At 39.3% G+C, this 21,489-nt stretch overlaps 1 protein-coding gene across 4 annotated transcripts in view; it reads left to right on the forward strand.

Moving 5' to 3' along the window:
- cacna1c (calcium channel, voltage-dependent, L type, alpha 1C subunit) overlaps positions 1-21,489 on the forward strand; it is a 531,481-nt gene that overhangs the window by 409,641 nt on the left and 100,351 nt on the right. For all 4 annotated transcript variants that reach the window (XM_034163903.1, XM_034163900.1, XM_034163902.1 and 1 more), the window contains 12 exons: positions 6,972-6,998; positions 8,268-8,428; positions 9,593-9,666; positions 9,780-9,931; positions 13,495-13,696; positions 15,736-15,856; positions 16,096-16,210; positions 18,208-18,325; positions 18,403-18,472; positions 20,380-20,512; positions 20,613-20,742; positions 21,482-21,489. The exon at positions 21,482-21,489 is cut by the window's right edge and continues 52 nt beyond it. In XM_034163903.1, the coding sequence (XP_034019794.1) occupies positions 6,972-6,998; positions 8,268-8,428; positions 9,593-9,666; positions 9,780-9,931; positions 13,495-13,696; positions 15,736-15,856; positions 16,096-16,210; positions 18,208-18,325; positions 18,403-18,472; positions 20,380-20,512; positions 20,613-20,742; positions 21,482-21,489 (1,311 nt within the window). The remainder of the gene's footprint in view (positions 1-6,971; positions 6,999-8,267; positions 8,429-9,592; positions 9,667-9,779; positions 9,932-13,494; positions 13,697-15,735; positions 15,857-16,095; positions 16,211-18,207; positions 18,326-18,402; positions 18,473-20,379; positions 20,513-20,612; positions 20,743-21,481) is intronic.

The following is a 21,489-nucleotide window of genomic DNA, read 5'->3' on the forward strand; positions in this document are numbered from 1 at the left end:
TGCTGTACATAAGCATTATATCTTGTTAGTGTAACTTATAAGTACACATCGGCATTTTCCGTTGAACATGCAGAATTGAGCAACTCAGTGGTTGTAACCAACATTTTTAAAATCTTGATGAATTTTTATGTTTCACAGCCCCCAGTGGTGAACTGTAAAGTGGAGTACACACACACAAACACACACACACATCAGTAAAGGCTTTAGACTGTATATATAAGGAACAAACCTTCAAGGACCTTACCTGTAGTTTTTCCGGGATTGAAGCTTGAATGCAACATGGCTCTAGATGTTGCCATGTTGGCAGTGCCTGCAATCCATAAATGGATAGGGGGGTGGACCACAGGCAAGTCAGGTATGATGAATGTGTGTGATGACTGAAGCTTGAATACACAAAACTATCTCAAAGTTACCAAGCTAGTTAAAGCTAACAAGCTAGGTAGCCTGGGTTTGGGTGACTGATTAATGCGTAATTTTGTGGACTGGGTGTAATTTTGTGGAATGTTCAATAAGGCTACTAGCACCCGTCCGCTAGCACCGTTATAGCGTCTGAATGACTGAACAGTTAGACTCAAAACAACAACAGACTCAAATCACACTCACCCCTGGTTATGTGGAACTTAATGGCATATTAAACTGTCTTAACCTAATGAGCTATGCAAAATCTCCCCCCATGAATATGTCATGAACAAGTGAACTGGCTACAGAGACCATTTTTTATTTTTATTTTTTTATACCAGTATATAAACAAATTAATTTCTGTTATAAAGTTAGACATTTTAATGTGGGGTTTATCAGGAATGACTTGATTTTGGAGCCATGAGTGGCTATCTGAGGAACTGCAGGTTTTGGCACTTCTACATTGGCTTCATTTGTCACCACAGGAGATGCCGCTTGGTAAAACTGTTGCTATTAAACAGACTAAAACTCGGATCAGATGAGATGACGTCAGCTTTGAGACATGAAGCCAAAGTGGTGTTTTTACTCAGTTGCTGAAGGTCATTGTTGCACTCTGACAGACAGCAGAGGAGCAGAACGTGCTCAGCTTAATTCAGCTTTATTCCTGTCTGCGCTCCTCTTTGTGTTTGCTCTCCTTCCCCGCGGGATCCGGCAGACGGCAGACTCACTCACTCTCACACTCCTGTATTCTTTCATTTTTCTGCCGTTATTCAAACAAGTGCATCGCTTTCTCTTATAAACAAGGCCGCGCCGGAGCCGCGACCCGCAGCAGGCGCACTTCAACGCACCGGCGCACACGCACAAACACAGATGACATAAAGTACAAACTGTTCATCATGTTGAGTAGAAAATACGACACGAGACACTTGTAAAGTGAAATCAAAGTGAGTGTAGGAGAGGAGAGGAAGCGTTCCGGCGGCACACGGTGGTTTATTTGTACTCTGTGTCCATTTGTAGCTTTGTCTCTGTTTTGTTTGTGCTTTTTGGTCTCCTGTTGTGACCGAAACAACAGCAATCACAGATTGCAGAGTCATTAGTTCCCTGCTTGTGCAGAGCGATACTTGGGTTTGGATATATTTGGACCGTCACAAACCCCCCCCCCCCAAATAAACATAATTGTTATAGCACTGATGGAAACACATTTTTCTGCCCGACAGGAATGAATTACCGTGTCTGGGTCATGCTGTGCAGACTTCAGCGAGGGCATTTTCAGGTCTTATTTTAACTTTGAGATTAGACATATCACCACAGACAGAACATAAAATGTTGGAGTCAAACCGTATCTCTCACGGAATCATTCCAAAGAATTCTTTAATCTGAATTCAGACCTGGATTGACTGAAAACTGAGCTTCAGTGCTTCTCTGTATTTTTTATTATTATTATTATTATTATTGATAAGTATTTAATTTTAGTTGAATGAACATGTATGTAGACACACACAGTTGCAAAATTTGTCCTCACAGGAGACTCCGCAAAGCCAAAGCATTTTGGAGGAAAAAAAAAACACTTTCATCGCATATGCTGCATTACACACTGGAAAAAAAAAACAGTTGTTGGATCAACTTAAAACAATTAGGTTGCCCATAAGGTCAAGGGACACAACTGTAAGTTGTCAGCCCATTTTATTTTCAACAAAAGTTAACTTCCAAATTGAATAAATGCTGCACATTTGAGCATCATTTGTCGCCATCTATTGGGCGATGTGAGCATTTCAGGACTTTGTACATTTCCTACTTGAAACCCAAAATTCAGTAAAAAAAAAAAAAAAAAAAAAAAAAAAAAGGATTTATAAATGTCAGAAATGCATGAGGTTGTTCTTTCGGGTGTTTTTGTGGGGGGTTTTGGTATGCAGAGCATTGACCTTCCAGTATTAATGTGTAAAAAATTTGATTTTTGCAGTTCTTGCGTTTAAGGACGCAAAATTTTAGGACACAAAATTCCGCTACTGCCATCAACATCAGCACACAGTGATGACACTTGCCAACGTAAAAGTTTTAAAAATTTTCTGCTGTGAAAAGGATGTTGTTTTATTTTTAATGATGGGTAAAGATGACAAACAGGACATGGACTTTTTTCTTTTTTTTTTTTTCTTTTTTTTTGTCGTGTTGAAGTTGTGACATTACTTAATAAAATTTAGCCATACCATTCCAAGAGTTGATTTTTTTAAGTTATTGTCAGAAGCAGAGCCTGGTTTTTCCTGTTTTAATATACGTAATGTTGTGCAAAACAACTGCCTTGCTTTACTCTTCTCATGATCTACCCAAACAATTCCTGCAAATTGGGCGGGCTATTTATAAGACTCAATATCCCAGCTCTCCCCTCTGCCTGCTGTCAGCCCCGCCTCCACCCCAGCATCCACCTCTGGGCTCCAATGAGGGAAGGATTTGTGTAACTAATAATCATCACCTCTCAATATCACAAGTAATAATCTGCAGGGACTGACGAGGGCAGAGCCTAGACATCAAACATCTAATGATAAAATGCTGTTGCAAGAAAGATTATCAAAATTAAAACTGTCTGACTGAATTTATCTTTTCATGTTCAGTCAACTTAAAATCTTAGCAACCCAATCACTCACATTTTTTTTTTTTTTTTAACTGTGTAATTGATTTCTAAAAATTCACACAAGATGTTGGGGTCTAGTGCATTAATTTTCCTGCTTATAGTCTGTGAAGTAGTCTCAGATTAACATGTAGATTTGATGTGTTCCTCTGTGCTTCCACTGGGACACCATGGCACGGCACATCTGGCTGGGGGCGTTTGCTCACGCTGTCACGGCGATAAGACTTTCAACGTTTGTCAGTTCTCCTTCACATGGCGACAGAGACAGACCTTCAGGTAGCAGTTACTGTGGTGCTGGCTAATCTTGTAATCGAGGCAGACATATCGAGAGAAGGGACGTGTGCGCTGTCAGTCTCCATATCAAGACAGTCATTTTATTCTTTGGTTCAGTCAGTCAGTCAGTCATATTATTACTTCAGTCAGGCAGCAGGTCAGTCAATCCGTCTACTTTTATGCACCAAATCACAAAACATCAGTGGAACACTGTTAAACCACAGCCTGGATTAGCTTCTCTGTCAGCATTAATGGATACTAGGGGTGTAGCAATTCACTAATATGGATCAGAAATCATCTTTAAATCAATCTTACTGCACAATGAATCGGTCAATGACCATTTTTTTAAGCAAAGAACTGACTGAGTGAAGCTGTTATGCTGCTACTGCCACATTTTCAAACTCTCAAAGAAGCTCAGATGTCAGCGCAAGACTATCATGAGACTGGTCACATTATCAAATCTAAAATCAAACCTGTGGAACACATTTGTTCTTCATGACTCAGATGGAAAGTTGTAGAATGGAACTTATGTACAGCGTTAACACACACCAAAAAAAACCACCTGGTAAGGCGGCACAATGAAACCTGTGTAGGTCACAAGGAGCCTGCGGATGCTAGCAAAGCTAGCATTAGCAAGGATGCACAAGACAACGATAAGATTAAACACATCTTCCTGATATAACTCGATGAGGTGAACCTAAGGTAGTCACAGAATTTTACATAATGGACGTCTAGTTCTGAAAATTTATATTTCATCTTCTCTTTTTTTTTTCCTGGTTTGACCCTTTTTTTTCCGAAATGGCCGTACAGTATATTCCTCTTCACACACTCGCTAGCGTCACCAAAATGTCCCAAGGACGTAGACCTTCAACAGACCTAGCTACACTGAAAAATTGGTGATTAGAGTTGCAAAACAGAGCAAATACGGAAAAAGTTAAAACAAAAGCCATTGCCAGATAGTTAGATAGATACAGTAGACCAATTAGCTTATCCTAATTTATTATGGAAATGAATGTCTACATTGGAAGCCATTTTAAGATGCTGTCTTTTAATTGTAAACACGTTAGCATGTCCACTAGAGTGCCATGTAACGTTTTACATTAAACCCAGTTTCAATACCAATGAAAGCACAAACAACAAAAGACCTAGCCAGATTTGTATTCTTTTTTAAAGGGTAAATAATTAGGAAAGACGGTGTCATTCAACCCAACTGGAATGGTTTTGTTATCACTGCATTTTAATACGTGCAGTTGCTTCACTAATAATGTATACAGAAATGTTTGACTGACACAAGGGCGTAAATCTTTGCTTTGTTTGAACTGTGCTTGAGTGTACATAAACACATCATTGATTTGGTCATTAATTTAATCGAGAAATTTTAGCAAGAAAGTTCCACTTCGTCTTTCCTCTTGTGTCCAAAGAGACTTTAGGTTTTTATAACCCATCAAATTGTGCAATTTGAAGTAATGAATTGAAAAGATGCTTATTTTTAAAAGGAAAACTCAAATATTGCAAGAATGTTTTAAAGTATTTATTTATTTTACTTTTACTTTTGAAGTTGCTTTTCAGATGATTTAAAAAAGCCATATTTAAAAAAACTGAGATAGAAACACTTTTTTCTGCAATTTTAGGTTACATGTTATACAGAAAGAGTCACATCATTCTAAAATACATACATACTAACCTTATCAATGCCCCTGAGTAGTGGAAACCCTCTTATAATCTGTGTACTCAGGGAACGCTGAACAATCCAATAGATCTGTTTGCAGATTGTATTTTTCACTCCAGGAAATTCGAAATGTTTATTTCTTTTTACTGGATGCCATTGTTTTCATGTTTGCAGGATGCGATTTGTGTGGAGAAAAGGTTTTTGATATTAATGTTCTTTTACTTGGTACCCTATTGCCACAGCCAGTGCATACATGTTATTTTGCAAACTTTTTTTTACATAATTTTTATTGACTTCCATTTGTGAAATCACATCTCAAAACATTTTGCAGAAAATAGGGGTTGCACGGCTTCAGATTTTTTTTAAAAAGTCAACAGATATGTCATGACAGAAACAAGGAGAAACAACAACAGGTCACAACTCAGCAGTAACAACAACACTTACATGCTAAAAGTTCCATTTAAGTGCAAAAGAAGAAGAAAGATTGAAGTGTCTAGATAAGAGAAAACGCACAAGTCATCCCGGCACGATTTATGAAATTTGTAGCTTGTCTATCGTAATGTCTGTGGTCCAGTCTTGTAGACATTCATTTTTGAGCCCACACTTTTTTCCTCTGTTTTTGTCACAGTGTAAACCGACGTTGATTGCTGTCCATGTTGTCTGCTGTTTCCCACCCTTATAAAAGTAATACGGAAACATGACACATAAATCACTGCTTCAGACCAGTTGTTTTATTGTTTTTTTTTTTATCATCTGCATTTTAACATTTCCATTTATGGGTTCTACCTTAATTTTGTTATTCCTGATCTGGTTAGACCAAAATAAAATAAATACTGATGAATAACATTCCAAGTAGGCTGTGTGACATAACATCTAGATTTTCAACAATGTAAAAAAAAGTCATTGCTAATGCCACAGTTCCAAAATTAGGCTATGGTAGGCACAGTGTTAGACCTAACTGGAGTTAGCTAAATTTTCCAACATTATTTCTTTTTTACATTAGGCTGTTCATTATACATGAATGAAATTGATGTCAGATTCGTTGTGTCCCACAACTCTTGAAATTGAGCAGTATCTCCACCTGGTGGACACTTATGGCAGGTACAATAGAATTTTGGCAAGAGCCTTAGTACAGGGTGACACCCCCCCCCCCCCCCCCCCAAAAAAAAACAACTCATAAAAATTGTAATAAATCTTATTTAAACTTCTGTCTGTGTACAATCATTTCCCAAAGTTTCAGTTATCTTGGTCGCTTTGCATAAGTCATGTTCTTTCAAATTTATGCTCCAAATGGTGATTTCTTGGTGAAATAGGCCTCCATGCAAAATGTCATTTCCTTGGTTGACCAAGACATGTTGGGGAAGGCTAGTCTTCCCCAACATGTCTTGAGCCTTCCCCAACATGTCTTGGTCAACCAAGGAAATGACATTTGTAGGATTTACTACAATTTTTATAGGTTATGGGTTTTTTGGCCACTCATAAATTTGTCTTTTAAGACGGGACTTTAACCCAGCACCAAGTTATTACAAGGAGAAAATATTTAAATTTATAATAAAAGAACAAAAATAAAACATTATTAACCGGTTACCATTATTTCAAATGAACATTTCTGATCTGGAACATTGAAAAATGTAAAGTTTCTGGTTTTATCTTTGCCAGCAGTGGATTTTGCAAATGTTTATGAATGTTTTGCAACCTTTAAACATCAGCATGTGAGCGAGTCAACCCGGAATAACCGCTCTCAGTGGGCCACTGTCATAATCATGTGATTAGTGACCCATCAACATTCAAAATAAAAGTGTTATTGCAAATCATCAACTTCAACTGACCAGCTAGTCTGTGCAACCCCTAGCGCAAAACACCAAATTATTTATTTACCAAAGCAATCGGGTATTCTTGAGCAAATAAAGGAACGTCCCCTTTAGCCATCTTAAATCGCCCCGTTCATGTTGTCTTTTATGTGTTACATGTGTGTGTGTATAATCCATTCTGTTTTCTGTGTTCCAGAAATAGGATCTCCAAATCCAAGTTCAGGTTAGTACATGTTGTTTACCATCGTCTTTAATCTCATCTGCTGCCACTCGTGCTGTCACTGAATGTGTGTTTGTGTCAATGAGTGAGAAAGAAATTTGCAGACATACGTGACACAAGCTCTTCAAAGACATCTGATCAAACGTAAAGCAGTACAAGCAAAATTATAATCACAAACCGCAATCTATAGGTTAGCAGTTCAATTCCTATGCCACAGAGCATCCAGCAGAATTAGTTTGAAAGGACAACAGATATAACAAACATCACTGGTTGTATTTTCCAGACTCTGTAACACACCAGACTATTAATCGCATTTGTCCAAAAACGCATCAGAAAGAGGAAAACTAATTTATAAGATGCATCGGTCTATAACTCACATTTATTTTTGAAATGTGGTGCTACTGCTTCACATACCTATTTTTTTCCTTTCTTTCTTGGCTAAATTCATATAAAATACTCAGAATTGTGTGGCGGTATGACAGTGTCGTTTTAGACCAATCAATCCAGCCAAAACATCTCTGGGATATTACATTGATCTGATCTATTAAAGTTTCCCTAATTTTAATGATTTTGTCCTCATTTTCAGACTTTTTGATTATGTGAGATAAAAGACATGAACAGTTATTGTTTTTGAGTTATCACATAAACAATGATATATCAGTTGGCCGATAATATCAGCCAATATTGGCCTTTCACGAACATATCGGTATCAGTTATTTTTGACAACATGAAAACTTGTATTTTAACAAATAAACAAAGTAGAAATGGAAATTGTGTCATTGCATAGTTTGTACAGCAGTGAAGAAACACAATAACAAGCCCCCCCCCCAACATTTCACTTTAAATTTGCACCTTCAGTGAGCGCTCCTTTTTACTCAAGAGGGGCACATCTGGCAACAAAGCTCTTTATGTTGGCTTCTCCTTGGTGTGTCTTTGACGATGACTAATTCTGTTCCACAGCTCCGCTCCCAGAGAACAGATAACAACGGGCCGAGGGGTCGTCACTGTCCAAGACCAACTAATTGACACTTTCTTTTTCTTCTCTCTCCTTTACTGTTTGTTTTTGACTCACATATTTTTTTTTATCATTTTGTGTGTGGTTTTTTTTTTCGTTATTATTTCTCCTTTGGGCCCTTGCTCTTGTCTTCTTTCTTTTCTCTCTCCTCCTTCTATCTGTACTCCTCCTTACTGCACCTCCTGTTTTGACTCACCTTAATTCCTTCTTTTTTTTCTTTTCGTTTTTGGCCTCATATTCCATCTTTCACTCTTCAGTCGCTACTCTCGGCGGTGGAACAGACTGTGTCGAAGAAAGTGCCGGGCTGCTGTCAAATCACAGGTTTTTTATTGGCTGGTCATCTTTCTGGTTTTCCTCAACACGCTCACCATCGCCTCCGAACATCACAAGCAGCCTCAGTGGTTAACCGACGTCCAAGGTACTGAAGCTAAACCACATGTGCTTGTTAACCTGCACCACTTTGTACTTTGTTCTTTTACTAGAAACAGAAATGTCAAACTGACATTTGACCTCAGCGACCTTGATCTTCACGCAAATGATTGGCTTCTGGATTGACCTTTGACAAATTAGACCTTGCCTAGGCAATTCCAGAATCCGCTTCCATTTGTGTGTCTAGTTTGGTGCAAGTTGTGAAATTATTTTAATCTTAACCTTTGACCCCAATGACCTTGACTCCCAGTGATTGACCTTTGACAAATTTGACCTTGCCTCGGCAATTCCAGAACCCGCCTCCATTTGTTTAAGTTTGGTGCAAATTGATGTGAAATGTTTAAATCTTAATCATTGATCCTAATGACCTTGACCTCCAGTGGTTAACCTTTGACAAATTTGACCTTGTCTAGGCAATTCCAGAACCCGCCTCCATTTGTGTGTAACGTTTGGTGTAAATTGGTGTGAAATTTTTAAATCTTAACCTTTGACCCCAATGGCCTTGACCCCCAGTGATTGACCTATGACAAATTTGACCTTGCCAAGACAATTCCGGAAGCCGCCTCTATTTGTGTGTCAGGTTTGGTGCAAATTGTGGTGAAATTTTTAAATCTTAACCTTTGACCCAATGACCTTGCCCCCAGTGATTGACCTTTGACAAATTAGACCTTGACTAGGCAATCCCAGAACCCGCCTCCATTTGTCTGTCAATCTTATGTTGCCTGGGCAATTCCAGAATGCACTTAGGTACTGTATGTGTGAAAAGTTGGTTGGACATTGGTGTAAGAAAAAAAATCTGAATTTTGACTTTTGGCCCCAATGACCTTGACCAAACCCTTTAACAGCAAGTCTGGGGGTGACTGTCATCGATTTATTAAGTTTGGTGGAAATCAGCCACAGGAGCTGAAGGTAGTCGGGGAACAGACAGACAAATAAACCTAAATTTTGGCTTTTGACCTCAATGCCCTTGACCTTTCCCCAAACAAACTCCTTCGGGAGCATTCTGGGGTCAACCTACATGCACACAGCAAGTCTGGTGGAAAATGTCTCAAGCATCTTGGAAGACTAGTGGATCAAACAACCACACAAACCTCAAATTATGGTGTTTTTAAAGTGTGCTGATGCTCCTCCTCTTTCTCCTCATCTCCTCCAGACATCGCCAATAAGGTGCTGCTGGCCCTCTTCACTGGTGAGATGCTATTGAAGATGTACAGCCTCGGCCTACAGGTACAATATATTTGTCAAAATGCCATAGATTGGAAAACCGCTGCGTGTTTTTGGTTTCATACATTGTGAGGAGGTTTGTGATCGCTTCATTTTTCTTTCTGTTTTCTTTACAGGCATACTTTGTTTCGCTCTTTAATCGGTTCGACAGCTTCGTAGTGTGCGGAGGAATCCTTGAGACCATTCTGGTGGAGACAAAGATCATGTCTCCTCTCGGCATCTCCGTGCTACGTTGTGTACGTTTGCTGCGAATCTTCAAAATAACCAGGTTAATATCCAATCCAATCCAATCCACTTTATTTATATAGCACATTTAAACAACACAACAGTTTCCAACGTGCTGCACATAAAAATGATTATACAACTATACAAAACAATAAACCCACTCAGATACTAATAAATAAATAAACATAAAAACAATAAAACAATAAATAAATAAAACACTAGGCCAAAGGCCAAAAACAACAGAGGACCATACAACTCATGCAGAGCTAAAAGCCAGAGAATAAAAGTGGGTCTTCAGACGAGACTTAAAACACTCCATTTTGGGGGCTGTTCGAACGTGGAGAGGCAGAGCGTTCCAAAGTCTGGGCCCAGCCACAGAGAAGGCCCTGTCCCCCCTGGTCTTAAGTCTCGTCCTAGGCACCACAAGCTGGAGCTGGCCCTCAGACCTCAGAGCATGCGCTGGGGAGTAAATTTGGAGGAGGTCTACAATATATTGTGGGGCCAGTCCATTTAAAGCTTTAAAAACAAATAATAAAATTTTAAAATCAATTCTAAAATTAACAGGGAGCCAGTGCAAAGACGCAAGAATGGGTGTAATATGTTCATGTTTTTTGCTCCCAGTTAAGAGGCGTGCAGCAGCGTTCTGGACTAACTGCAATCTGTGAAGTGTATTTTGATTAATTCCATAAAAAATTGAATTGCGATAACCAGGCGTGAAGAAATAAAAGCATGCATGACGCGCTCCAAGTCAGAAAAGGATAAAATTGATTTAATTTTGGTTAAAAGACGAAGCTGATAAAAACTGGATTTAACAACCGCCTTGACCTGCCTGTCCAGTTTAAGATCAGAGTCCATAATGATGCCAAGGTTGGTGGCTGTGGGCTTCATGTGTTGACTGAGAGGGCCCAGGTCTAATATGGACGTTCTTTACTATATACACCTTTGTTGCACGTTCCCTTTGTCCTTCAGGAATCATACACGAATACATCACGAGCCCCCACAAGAACAATTATATTACAAATGTTCTGCGTATGCTTCGTGATCGAATTTGTGTCGAATTACGATTGAATCATCTATCGTAATTCAGCACATCTGATATCTTCCTCGAGAATTCTGGAATTCATCAGGAATGTGTTCTGGGTCCTACACTGTTCAAAGCTTGCATGAGTTGGGTGTTGGGTAGGATTGTGAAAACCAATGGCTTTGGTGGTTTTGTTGATGAGGAAAGGTTGACTGAGCCTGACTTTACAGACGATGCTTTAATCTTTGATTAGATTGTAGCACTGATCAAACCGTGATTGAAGCACTTGAGAAGAGGATGTGAGGAATCTCTGCGTTTGAGTTTGCGGCAGTCCTGGTTAAAGACAAAGATCTAGGCTTTCAGTGACTTCCTGGACTTGACTAATAGAAGTGTATCTGTATGTGGTGGAAGTGTCAAACTTGTAGAAAAATTCACTTATCTCAGGAGTGATGTTCACATCTCTGGGTGATCAAGAGATGCCTGGGAAGAGCTTATAGAGTTGTGAGGTTACTAGACAGAGGTGTTTGACAATGCTGATATCTTTACAGGAAAACAAATGTACAACTGTCTTAACTCTTGGTGCTTCCCGTCTCGCTGTATGGATGTGAGATTTCAATGCTAACCAGTGACTTAAGCTGATGTCTGGATGTCTGTGGTACCAGGTCTTTTCAGCGGATCCTTGGGTAGCATTGGAATGTCTTTGTATCAAATGAACAATTACTTAGGGTTAATAACAAAGGTGGGGAGTGTCCCTTGCATTGTGAGGGAATATCAGCTATAACATTTCATCCACGTGGCACATTTCTATGGCCGTGATCCAGCGGGTGCCTAAGTGTTGATGGCCTCAGTGGCTACAGAAGGCCAAGGTGTTGTCAACATTTCACCTCACTGTAGAAGATAGTTAAACCAAACAAAGTGTTTAACTTTAAAATCACACATTTATGAGAATTTTATTATCATTTTAGTGGAATATTGTGTTGATCATGAATTATTCATTGATTATTCTCCTGTTTATTGTCAGTGTGGATTCATACATTGATAAACTTACAACGTAATCAATTTATCATAAGCAAGGCAGGTCTGTTACATTACTTGACATATAATTTTCTATGGGTGGAACGATACATTGTGTATCGTGATAGACATATTTTTGTAATGAATTGTATTGGGGGTTTTTTAAATAAATGAATATCATGATACCATGAAAGGTTGCCCACTGCTTGGAAGAAATAATGTTCTCTTGTAGAAAAATCATAAAAGATTTCTAATATATACAAATAGAAAACAGATGAAGGATTTTCAGTTTGTACCGAAAAATAATTTGTTTTGTTAATGTTAAACATTCATCCGAATTACTTTCTACATAGTTAATGTGAACAATGATTTAAATATTTGTTGTGATATTTATTGAATTGCGATAGGTGTATCGCGATACGTATCGTATCGTGGAGCTATATATTGATCTACCCCTATAAATTTCTGCAATAAAATAGGTACAATTCTTTTTAATATTTTTTTTAACGTAGTAACTGTTTAAGAACTGTTTATTATCATTTTAGTGGAATGTCATGTTGATCATGAATTATTCATTGATTATTTTCCTGTTTATTGTCAGTGCGGATTCACACATTGATAAACATACAACACAATCAATTTATTATAATCAAGGCAGGTCTCTTACATTATTTAACATATAATTTGCTAAGGGTATGATAGTCATATTTTTGTAACGAATTGTATTGCTTTTTTTTTTTTTTTTATAAATGAGTATCACGATAACATGAAAGGTTGCCCACTACTTGGAAGAAATAATGATCTCTTGTAGAAAAATCATAAATGATTTCTAATATATACAAATAGAAAACAGATGAAGGATTTTCAATTTATATCGAAAAATAATTTGTTTCGTTAATGTTAAACATTCATCCGAATTACTTTCTACATAGTTAATATGAACAGTGATTTAAATATGTGTTGTGATATTTATTGAATTGCGATAGGTGTATCATGATATGTAAGCTATCGTATTGTGGAGCTAGTATGTTGATCTACTCCTATAAATGTCTGCAATAAAATAGGTACAATTCTTTGTAATATTGACTGTTTAAAAATTGTTTATCGTTTTAGTGGAATATCGTGTTGATCATGAATTATTCATTGACTATTTTCCTGTTTGTTGTTATTGTGGATTCACACATTGATAAACTTACAACACAATCAATTTATTATAATCAAGGCAGGTCTATTACATTACTTAACATAGAATTTTCTAGGGGTGGAACGATACATTGCATATTGTGATAGTCATATCATACATAGTTTATGTGAACAGTGACTTAAATGTGTTGTGATATTTATTGAATTCCGATAGGTGTATCACGATACCTATCATATCATGGAGCTAGTATATTGATCTACCCTATAAACATCTGCAATAAAATAGGTACAATTCTTTGTAATTTTTTTTTAACTTAGCGACTGTTTTTAAAAAACATGTGTTTTTAATACTTCTATCCAGTATAGAGTTTGTGAATTCGCATGTACTTGCATGAATAAAATCTTAACTGGATGTGTCGACCTCTCAGGTACTGGAACTCGCTGTCCAACCTGGTGGCCTCGCTGCTAAATTCAGTCCGCTCCATCGCTTCCTTGCTGCTCCTGCTCTTCCTCTTCATCATCATCTTCTCCCTCCTCGGCATGCAGCTCTTTGGGGGGAAATTCAACTTTGACGAGACCCGACGCAGCACCTTTGATAACTTCCCCCAATCACTGCTCACTGTTTTCCAGGTAACCCAATTTTTTGGTGTTTCTGTCTTCCATTTTCAGCATTTTCATTTTGGTGTCCTCCATATTTGCATTCAAAGTCATGAGTCCTGTTATTAAATAATTCACAGGTGTCACGGGAAGAGATAATTTCTTTCAACATAAAAATCTTTTAATAATGTCTTCAGGCAAATAAGATCTGCACTGCACTAACCTGCATTCATTAAGTATAAGCTGTGATTCTCAAAACCAGAAAAATAAAGATAAATTATATTGAACATTCAGGCATATAAGAAATATAACATTTTTAACGGAATGTGAGCAAATACTAGAGATGACAAGACACCACTTTTTTCTTTACTGATGCTGGAAGATTCAATATCTGTCACACCCTGTGACACAAATGTCTCATTTTGACCCAACATCAATATGTGACAAGTTGGGTAACCCTGTTGCAAACCCTCAATCTAACCATAACCTTAACCAAAACATAGATGAATGTTCCCTGATGACATGGAAGGGAAGCAGATATTTCCTTGTGCTGTCAGAGAGAAGTGACGCAGTCGTCAAAAAAAGAAAAAAAAAAAAACGTCTGATGCCTTTTTCCCTGTCTTCTGGAGTTGCATCAGGAAGGGCATCCAGCGTAAAGCTTGTGCCACGTCTCTTTCTGTGGCAACCCTTAATAAACGGGGGCAGACAAAAGACAATCCACAGCCTTTTTCCTTCTCATAAAAGAAGCAATCTGTCAATAAATACATTTGTCTGGATGCTCTTTGCTAAACTACCCATTGAACAAATGATCAGCTCAATCTGTGAAGGAAAACGTACAATGACCACAGCATGACTCGGAACGCCCTGTCACACTTTGACGATTTAGCGAGTGTATGCCAACCATATTAAAAAGCTCTGGCATATGTGGGTGTACGTCTAATAAGTTATGGGTACGTTTTGTGTAAGTTAAGAGCATGTTGAAGTATGTTGATATATGTCATAATATGCCGAGCACCTTGAAAAGTTTTGGGCATGCTTAAAATGTGCAACGTATGCCAGCGTATGACTCATGTCTCGCACATGCCGGACATAAGTTGTAGGTAAGTTATGCGATTGTTGACACACATTTCTTGTAATTTACTCATAAGTTGAAATACGTCTGTTAATACTGTCCAACGATTGGCTGAAAGCTGCAGTCCTCATGCAAACCGACTGTTTCAAAATTAAAACCAACACACGGAATAAATATAAAGTCTTAATCTTACCTGTTCGTTTCAGTCAGATTCATCATCACAGCCTGACAAAAATGTATCCACATAAAGCATCCTAATTTTGGAAAAGATGTCTGAAAATACTTTAGTTCCTCGACGCGGTTGAAATGTAGCATTGTAATGCAAGTCCCTCTGTGGTTTCTCTACTCTAGCTGCAGCCAGGATGCGACTTTTTGCGCCATAAAGTTTAAAGCGTCACAACGCTCCATTCACCTCAGCATTTAACACAGCTTTCACCAGTCTGCACATGATGAACATAATCCCATGATCCACCAAGACATAAATCAAATAAAATGTTAAATTACTGTTTTGCCACCGTGTGTAAAAGAGATGCCGCGTAACAATATGCATGCGCGTGCTTTATCACATGCTCGTCAATATTTAAGTGTTCCACCTGCCAAACAAAAGGGTTTCTGCCGACGGTATAAGCGCAATCCAAGCCAGTCTTAACCGTTCCAATGTGTATCAGACCATGCAGTAGCAACCCGAGCCACTCAGGGGAAACGGGGATGTCAGTATACGCTGACTAAATTGCCAAGGTGTGACAGCTGCATAATTTATTAGATGTGCGCCCACGTATGCCAGCATTTTTATTACAGTCGGCATATGTTGGATAAATCGTCAAGGTGTGACAGGGCCTTATAATAGCAGACTTGGATTTAATTTTTTTCTTAATATCCAATCCTGTAAATATATCCAATATTGAACCAGTGCTGATCCAAAATATTGGATTGGCACATTCTTTGTAAATACCCGGTGCAGTCAGGACTGAAATAATGATAGATTTATGTTTCTCAACAGATCTTAACTGGAGAGGACTGGAACTCAGTGATGTATGATGGCATCATGGCGTATGGTGGGCCTTCTTTCCCCGGCATGCTGGTCTGCATCTATTTCATCATCCTCTTCATCTGTGGAAATTGTATCCTGGTCTATAACACACTGTCTGAAAGGGATTAATGACCTGACGAATGCTAATGAGGACTGAGAAATGTTGGACTTTTATTGGAGTTTTCACGGGGTAACATGTCTTACGATGTATGTCTTCTCGTACATATGGGTATGGGTGAAGATATCCAATCATTCCATTGACTGTCTGAGACGACTTACAACAGCCACACTGTTGATCATTCCTTTCCTAAACATCATGATTCTGACCAGATATCCTACTCAATGTCTTCTTGGCCATCGCTGTGGACAATCTCGCAGATGCAGAGAGCCTGACATCAGCGCAGAAAGAAGAGGAAGAGGAGAAGGAGCGGAAAAAATTAGCCAGGTATTGCCAGAAAAAAGCAAACAAAAAAAGCGGATACACATACAGGTGAGGTTTAGAATAATAATAATAATAATAATGAGAGGATGAGAGACAAAGGCAGTATCTTGAAATTCTGTGATTTATGATCTAAATTGCATCATGCAAATGCATTTGGGGCAATGCTCAACTCCGCTTTGCTAGATGCTCTATGAAATGAGCACAAAATAACTCTCAGTGCGTAGTCCATGGGTTGCATTTGTAGTCTGGGCGTGTTTTGAGCAGGCTGAAGTGTCATCTGCTGTCCCCATTTAAGAGTTAAGATAGACCTGGAGTCTGGCACACTGTTGTTGAGAAAGTGAACTCAAGTGAGAGGTTTTCTGGTGAGTTAGTAGAACTTTGTCAAAGTGTCAAATTAAAACAGAGACAGAGAGACACCTATGATGTTGTGCCTGGAATCTACTGGAGCCACTCTCCCAGTCTGGGGGTTACATCTCCTAGTGCTCACCTTCCACATCTGCTCCAGTTGCTCCTTCAGCCCTTGATAATTCTCGATTTTCTCGTGCTCCTTCTTTCTGACATTGCTGTCAGCTGGGATTGCCACACTGATCACAACTGCAGTCTTCTTTCCCAAGTCAACCACCACTATATCTCATTGGTTGGCCAGCAGCTGCTTGTCTGTCTGGAATTTGAGAATTAGCCCTGTAATTTTCAGCTACCTTTGGTGATGTCTCCCGTCGGGACTTGGGGATTTCTAATCCATATGCAGCACAGATGTTCCTGTACACAATTCCTGACACTTGGTTGGCTTTCAGTGTACGCTGTCCCAACTTGCATCTTGCATCCTGCTACTATGTGCTGAACTGTGTCTGGGGCACTTTTGCACATCCTGCAACTTTGGGTGCTTTTGGCTCTGGTAGACTCCTGCTTCTGTGGATCTGGTGCTTAGGGCTTGTTCTTTTGCTGCCATAATCAGAGCCTCTGTGATGTCCTTTAGGCCGGCCTTTTCTAGCCAGTGGTAGGACTTCTTCATGTCAGCCACTTTCTTTATCTACCAATGGTACATCCCTTGAAACGGCTTGGTCATGATACGTACGAGGGACAATTGAAAAGTTTTAAGCCTTTCCTAGTAAAGGTAGGGTGTGGCTCTCCATCTTTTAGATTCTGAGATGTCAACATTTCTCAATGATGTGTAACGTTTTGTCTCATTGGGTGCAATGTTGAGAAATGTTGGTTTCTCAGCAGGTATAGAAAATGAATGAATGAATAATAATCAGATTTGCGTCAGGAAGGGCATCCGGCGTAAAACCTGTGCCGATTCAACATGCAGATCCACCTTGGATTTGCTGTGGCGACTCCGAGTGCAAACAAGGGAGCAGCCCAAGGGAGTTACAATGTATTTTTAACAAATACAGCCCTCTCATTCACCGAGGAAAACTCCAAAATAACGGCACTCAGCCGGGCTCTTGATATAAATTAAATAAAAATATCAAAGCCAAGATGATGGGTTGCATAAGTAATGACACTCTTTGGCGTAACACATGTAAATCATCGGTTTTATTGCTAGTTTTCTTCAGACAAGTCAGGGGATGAACAATAGGATCTTAATAATTAATTAAACAACTGCAAATTAAAAAAAAAGAATGCTCATACAGCGAGGGTATTTTAGCATTGCGTTCTATTTTTGTATTTATATTTAGCACATGCAAAAAACCCAAATGTGCAGACGTTTGGATTGACCATGCAATTTAGAGCTTGTCTTCACAGATCTTTAGACCCTAAATGTCTCCTTGATATGTAGCTTCGTGCAACGATTTAACAGAAGTTGTGATGGAGAACAATTATTTCTTTGCTACTTATGCCCAGATAAGTTGATCAGAAAAATTAAGCCTTTCACTGTGGTCCAAATGCTCTCATTTGAGGATGATGATGATGTCTTTATTTTGTTGTTATGGCATTAATTTGTATGCCATGAGACCAATGGATGAGTAGGCTAAAGGTGAGACTGTTCATGTCACCAGGTTGGCCAGTCCAGAGAAGCGTCATGATAATGAGAAGCCTCCTTTAGAAGAGGAGAAGAAGGAGAAGATAGAGCTGAAATCCATCACTTCCGATGGCGAGACGAATACTGCTACTAAGGTAGACCATCCACGCTAAATATGACAAAAACGTGCAGAGAAAGAATGAATTCACAAATAAACACAACCTTTCTACAGATCAACATGGATGACTACTGTGGAGATGACGGTGAAGAGAAGAACCCATATCCCGCCAATGATTACCTGGGTAACACACACACACACCAGCAAACAATGTCCCATTTTTTTAAAATTTAATTAAAAGACAATCACCAGATCAGTACCACATAATAATGCCAAGTACCACCAACAGACCAAATTAATTCTAAATAAAGTGTTGTGAAATGCCACTAACAGAATGCAGCACTTTCAAATGCCACCAGTTGTAATATAAATAATAAAAATCATAACCAGTGAATATACCTGTACAGTATTTAGCACAGTGCTTTCATTTCCCTCAAAATACTTTATTTTACAAACTATATCTCGTCATTTTTGATTGATCAATTTTAAGGCTTGAAAGAAGTTTCTGTAGGAAGTATTTTAGCCAAAAGATCAAGTGAGAGGGGGAAGTGTTGGCTTTTTAAATACTTGAAAGACACTGAACACATCGAGAGGATTTAGTACTGCGATAACGGACTGATGCAGCAGGTGGCAGCAGTGCAACGATAAGGATGCAGGCTGTCATTAAACACCATAGAAGAAGAAAGGGTGCGCTTGATTTTGATCACAGGGTCACGTTTTGAGTGGAGTGCGTTTCGTGTCAAAATAAAGCCATAATATACACTCAACAAAAATATAAACGCAACACTTTTGGTTTTGCTCCCATTTTGTATGAGATGAACTCAAAGATCTAAAAGTGTGTGGCGTCGTGTGGGTGAGCGGTTTTCTGATGCCAGTGTTGTGGATCGAGTGGCCCATGGTGGCGGTGGGGTTATGGTATGGGCAGGCGTCTGTTATGGATGAAGAACACAGGTGCACTTTATTGATGGCATTTTGAATGCACAGAGATACCGTGACGAGATCCTGAGGCCCATTGTTGTGCCATACATCCAAGAACATCACCTCATGTTGTAGCAGGATAATGCACGACCCCATGTTGCAAGGATCTGTACACAATTCTTGGAAGCTGAAAATGTCCCAGTTCTTGCATGGCCGGCATACTCACCGGACATGTCACCCATTGAGCATGTTTGGGATGCTCTGGACCGGCGTATACGACAGCGTGTACCAGTTCCTTCCAATATCCAGCAACTTTGCACAGATTTCAAACCGTATAATATCGGGTGTAAGGTCGCAAAATATTAGTTTTATTTATTTCACATTTGGATGTATTACTCTGCACGCTGAATAGCCGCACATGCACTGCTACGCAGATGTCAATAATGGCGCTGTCAGCTGAGAATGAGAGAAAGCCGCGTACCGACGATGAAGCAGAAATGGATGAATTTAAGCTACCATACCAAAGTATTGATGTGGATTCTGATACAGAATTACCGTTTCACATTTGATGGATTTTCACGTTTGATGGATTACTCCGTGCCCTGACCGCTGTTGGAGCGACGCTGCCTCGGCTCGAAGGTAAAAATAAACCATGCAAACAATGGAATTGGATTAGAATGGGAATAACAGTCACAAATAACCGTTTTAGCTTTTTAAAGGTCAATTTGCGACCATATAATGAGCATGAATGTCCGCAAATCATCAGATACAACAGGGTTATTCCCTAAATATATATTTTTAATTAGCGGTTTTATATGACAAAATAAACGGAAAATGGAAACAATTTTGACAGAAGTCAGTATACAAACGAAGGTTTTGCAGGACAGCGACGCCACGGAGGGCGCCATCTTGGTAGTACTAATGTTACAATGTCAAAATAGAGGTTTAATGTCAAACTAAAGGTTTTGAAAGTTTATCCTCAAAATTTTCATAATGAAGGATAATTGTGCCATGCGCAAGCCACACACACACACACACACACACGTTACTTGCTTCATAGATAGATGACCAGAATGACCTGTTTCCATTTAATTGTCAAGAAGGTGCCGTTGATTAGATCTTGTCACCAAGACTCATTCTCATTTCTTCTTCTTTCATCATTCCTCCATGCAGGAGACGAGGATGAAGAAGAGCCAGAGATGCCGGTAGGGCCCAGACCACGCCCACTGTCTGACATCCAGCTCAAGGAAAAGGCTGTTCCCATGCCCGAGGCCCGCGCCTTCTTCATCTTCAGCCACACCAACAAGTAAGAATAAGTGACATCACAAAGCCGTTCTTACCCCAGCAGAGGTATAATACTCCAGGTGTACCCCCCCGTTCCCCTTTTCTTTCGTTCTGCTCTCTAGATTCAGGGTGCTGTGCCATAAGATCGTCAACCACAACATCTTCACCAACCTCATCCTCTTCTTCATCCTGCTCAGCAGCATCAGTCTGGCAGCAGAGGACCCGGTCAAGAACGAGTCCTTCAGAAACCAGGCAAGAGAAGCACAAGTGTAGATCAGCGTTAACGCCCAAACAAAGACAGGAGCCATCATTAGCCGCCTACATGCATCTGTTGTGTGTTAAATGGCTTCCAGCAGCAGAAATGTAAAAAGGAGCAGAGCTGAGGCTTACTGTGATTGACCTTTTATTCTTAATGGGATTCATTCTAGACTTAAATGCAATTAAATTAGCTTCCTGTTAAGAAGATATAAAATGCCTGTACTGGTTTTATGCATGTAGTTGACCCGTGTTGACCAAATAAGTCTGCAGTGGCTACAACCTTTACTCAGTGGTGGAACATCACATGACTCTTGTGGCTTAAGGAGTTGCGCTACCAATATGGAGGTTTTGGGTTTGAGTCAGTCGAGACCCCAAGGTGCTTCACGGGAGTAAGGTCTAACTTTACCCACACCTCTGGGCAAGCACATTGGCAACTGTGGGAAAGAAAAACTCTCTCAGGCATTTTTGAATACAGGAAGAAACCTCAAGCAGACCAGACTCAATGGGGTAACCATCTGTTGTGTTGGACCATGTTACGGGAACTGGGGATAAGCATCTACACCAATGGACCTCAGGGCTTAAAAGGACTTACCTCGACTTCATCTAGCTCGTTTTTTGATCGACTTTCACTGTGCACATGTAGTGTTTGTTTTTTTTGTGTGTTGCAGTTGGTCTGCTTTAGACCTCTAGTTCTAATTCACATTCTAATCTTGACATTCCGGTTTGGTTTCAGATCCTAGG

Source organism: Thalassophryne amazonica, chromosome 22 (genome assembly GCF_902500255.1).
Source record: "Thalassophryne amazonica chromosome 22, fThaAma1.1, whole genome shotgun sequence".
NCBI lineage: Eukaryota > Metazoa > Chordata > Actinopteri > Batrachoidiformes > Batrachoididae > Thalassophryne > Thalassophryne amazonica.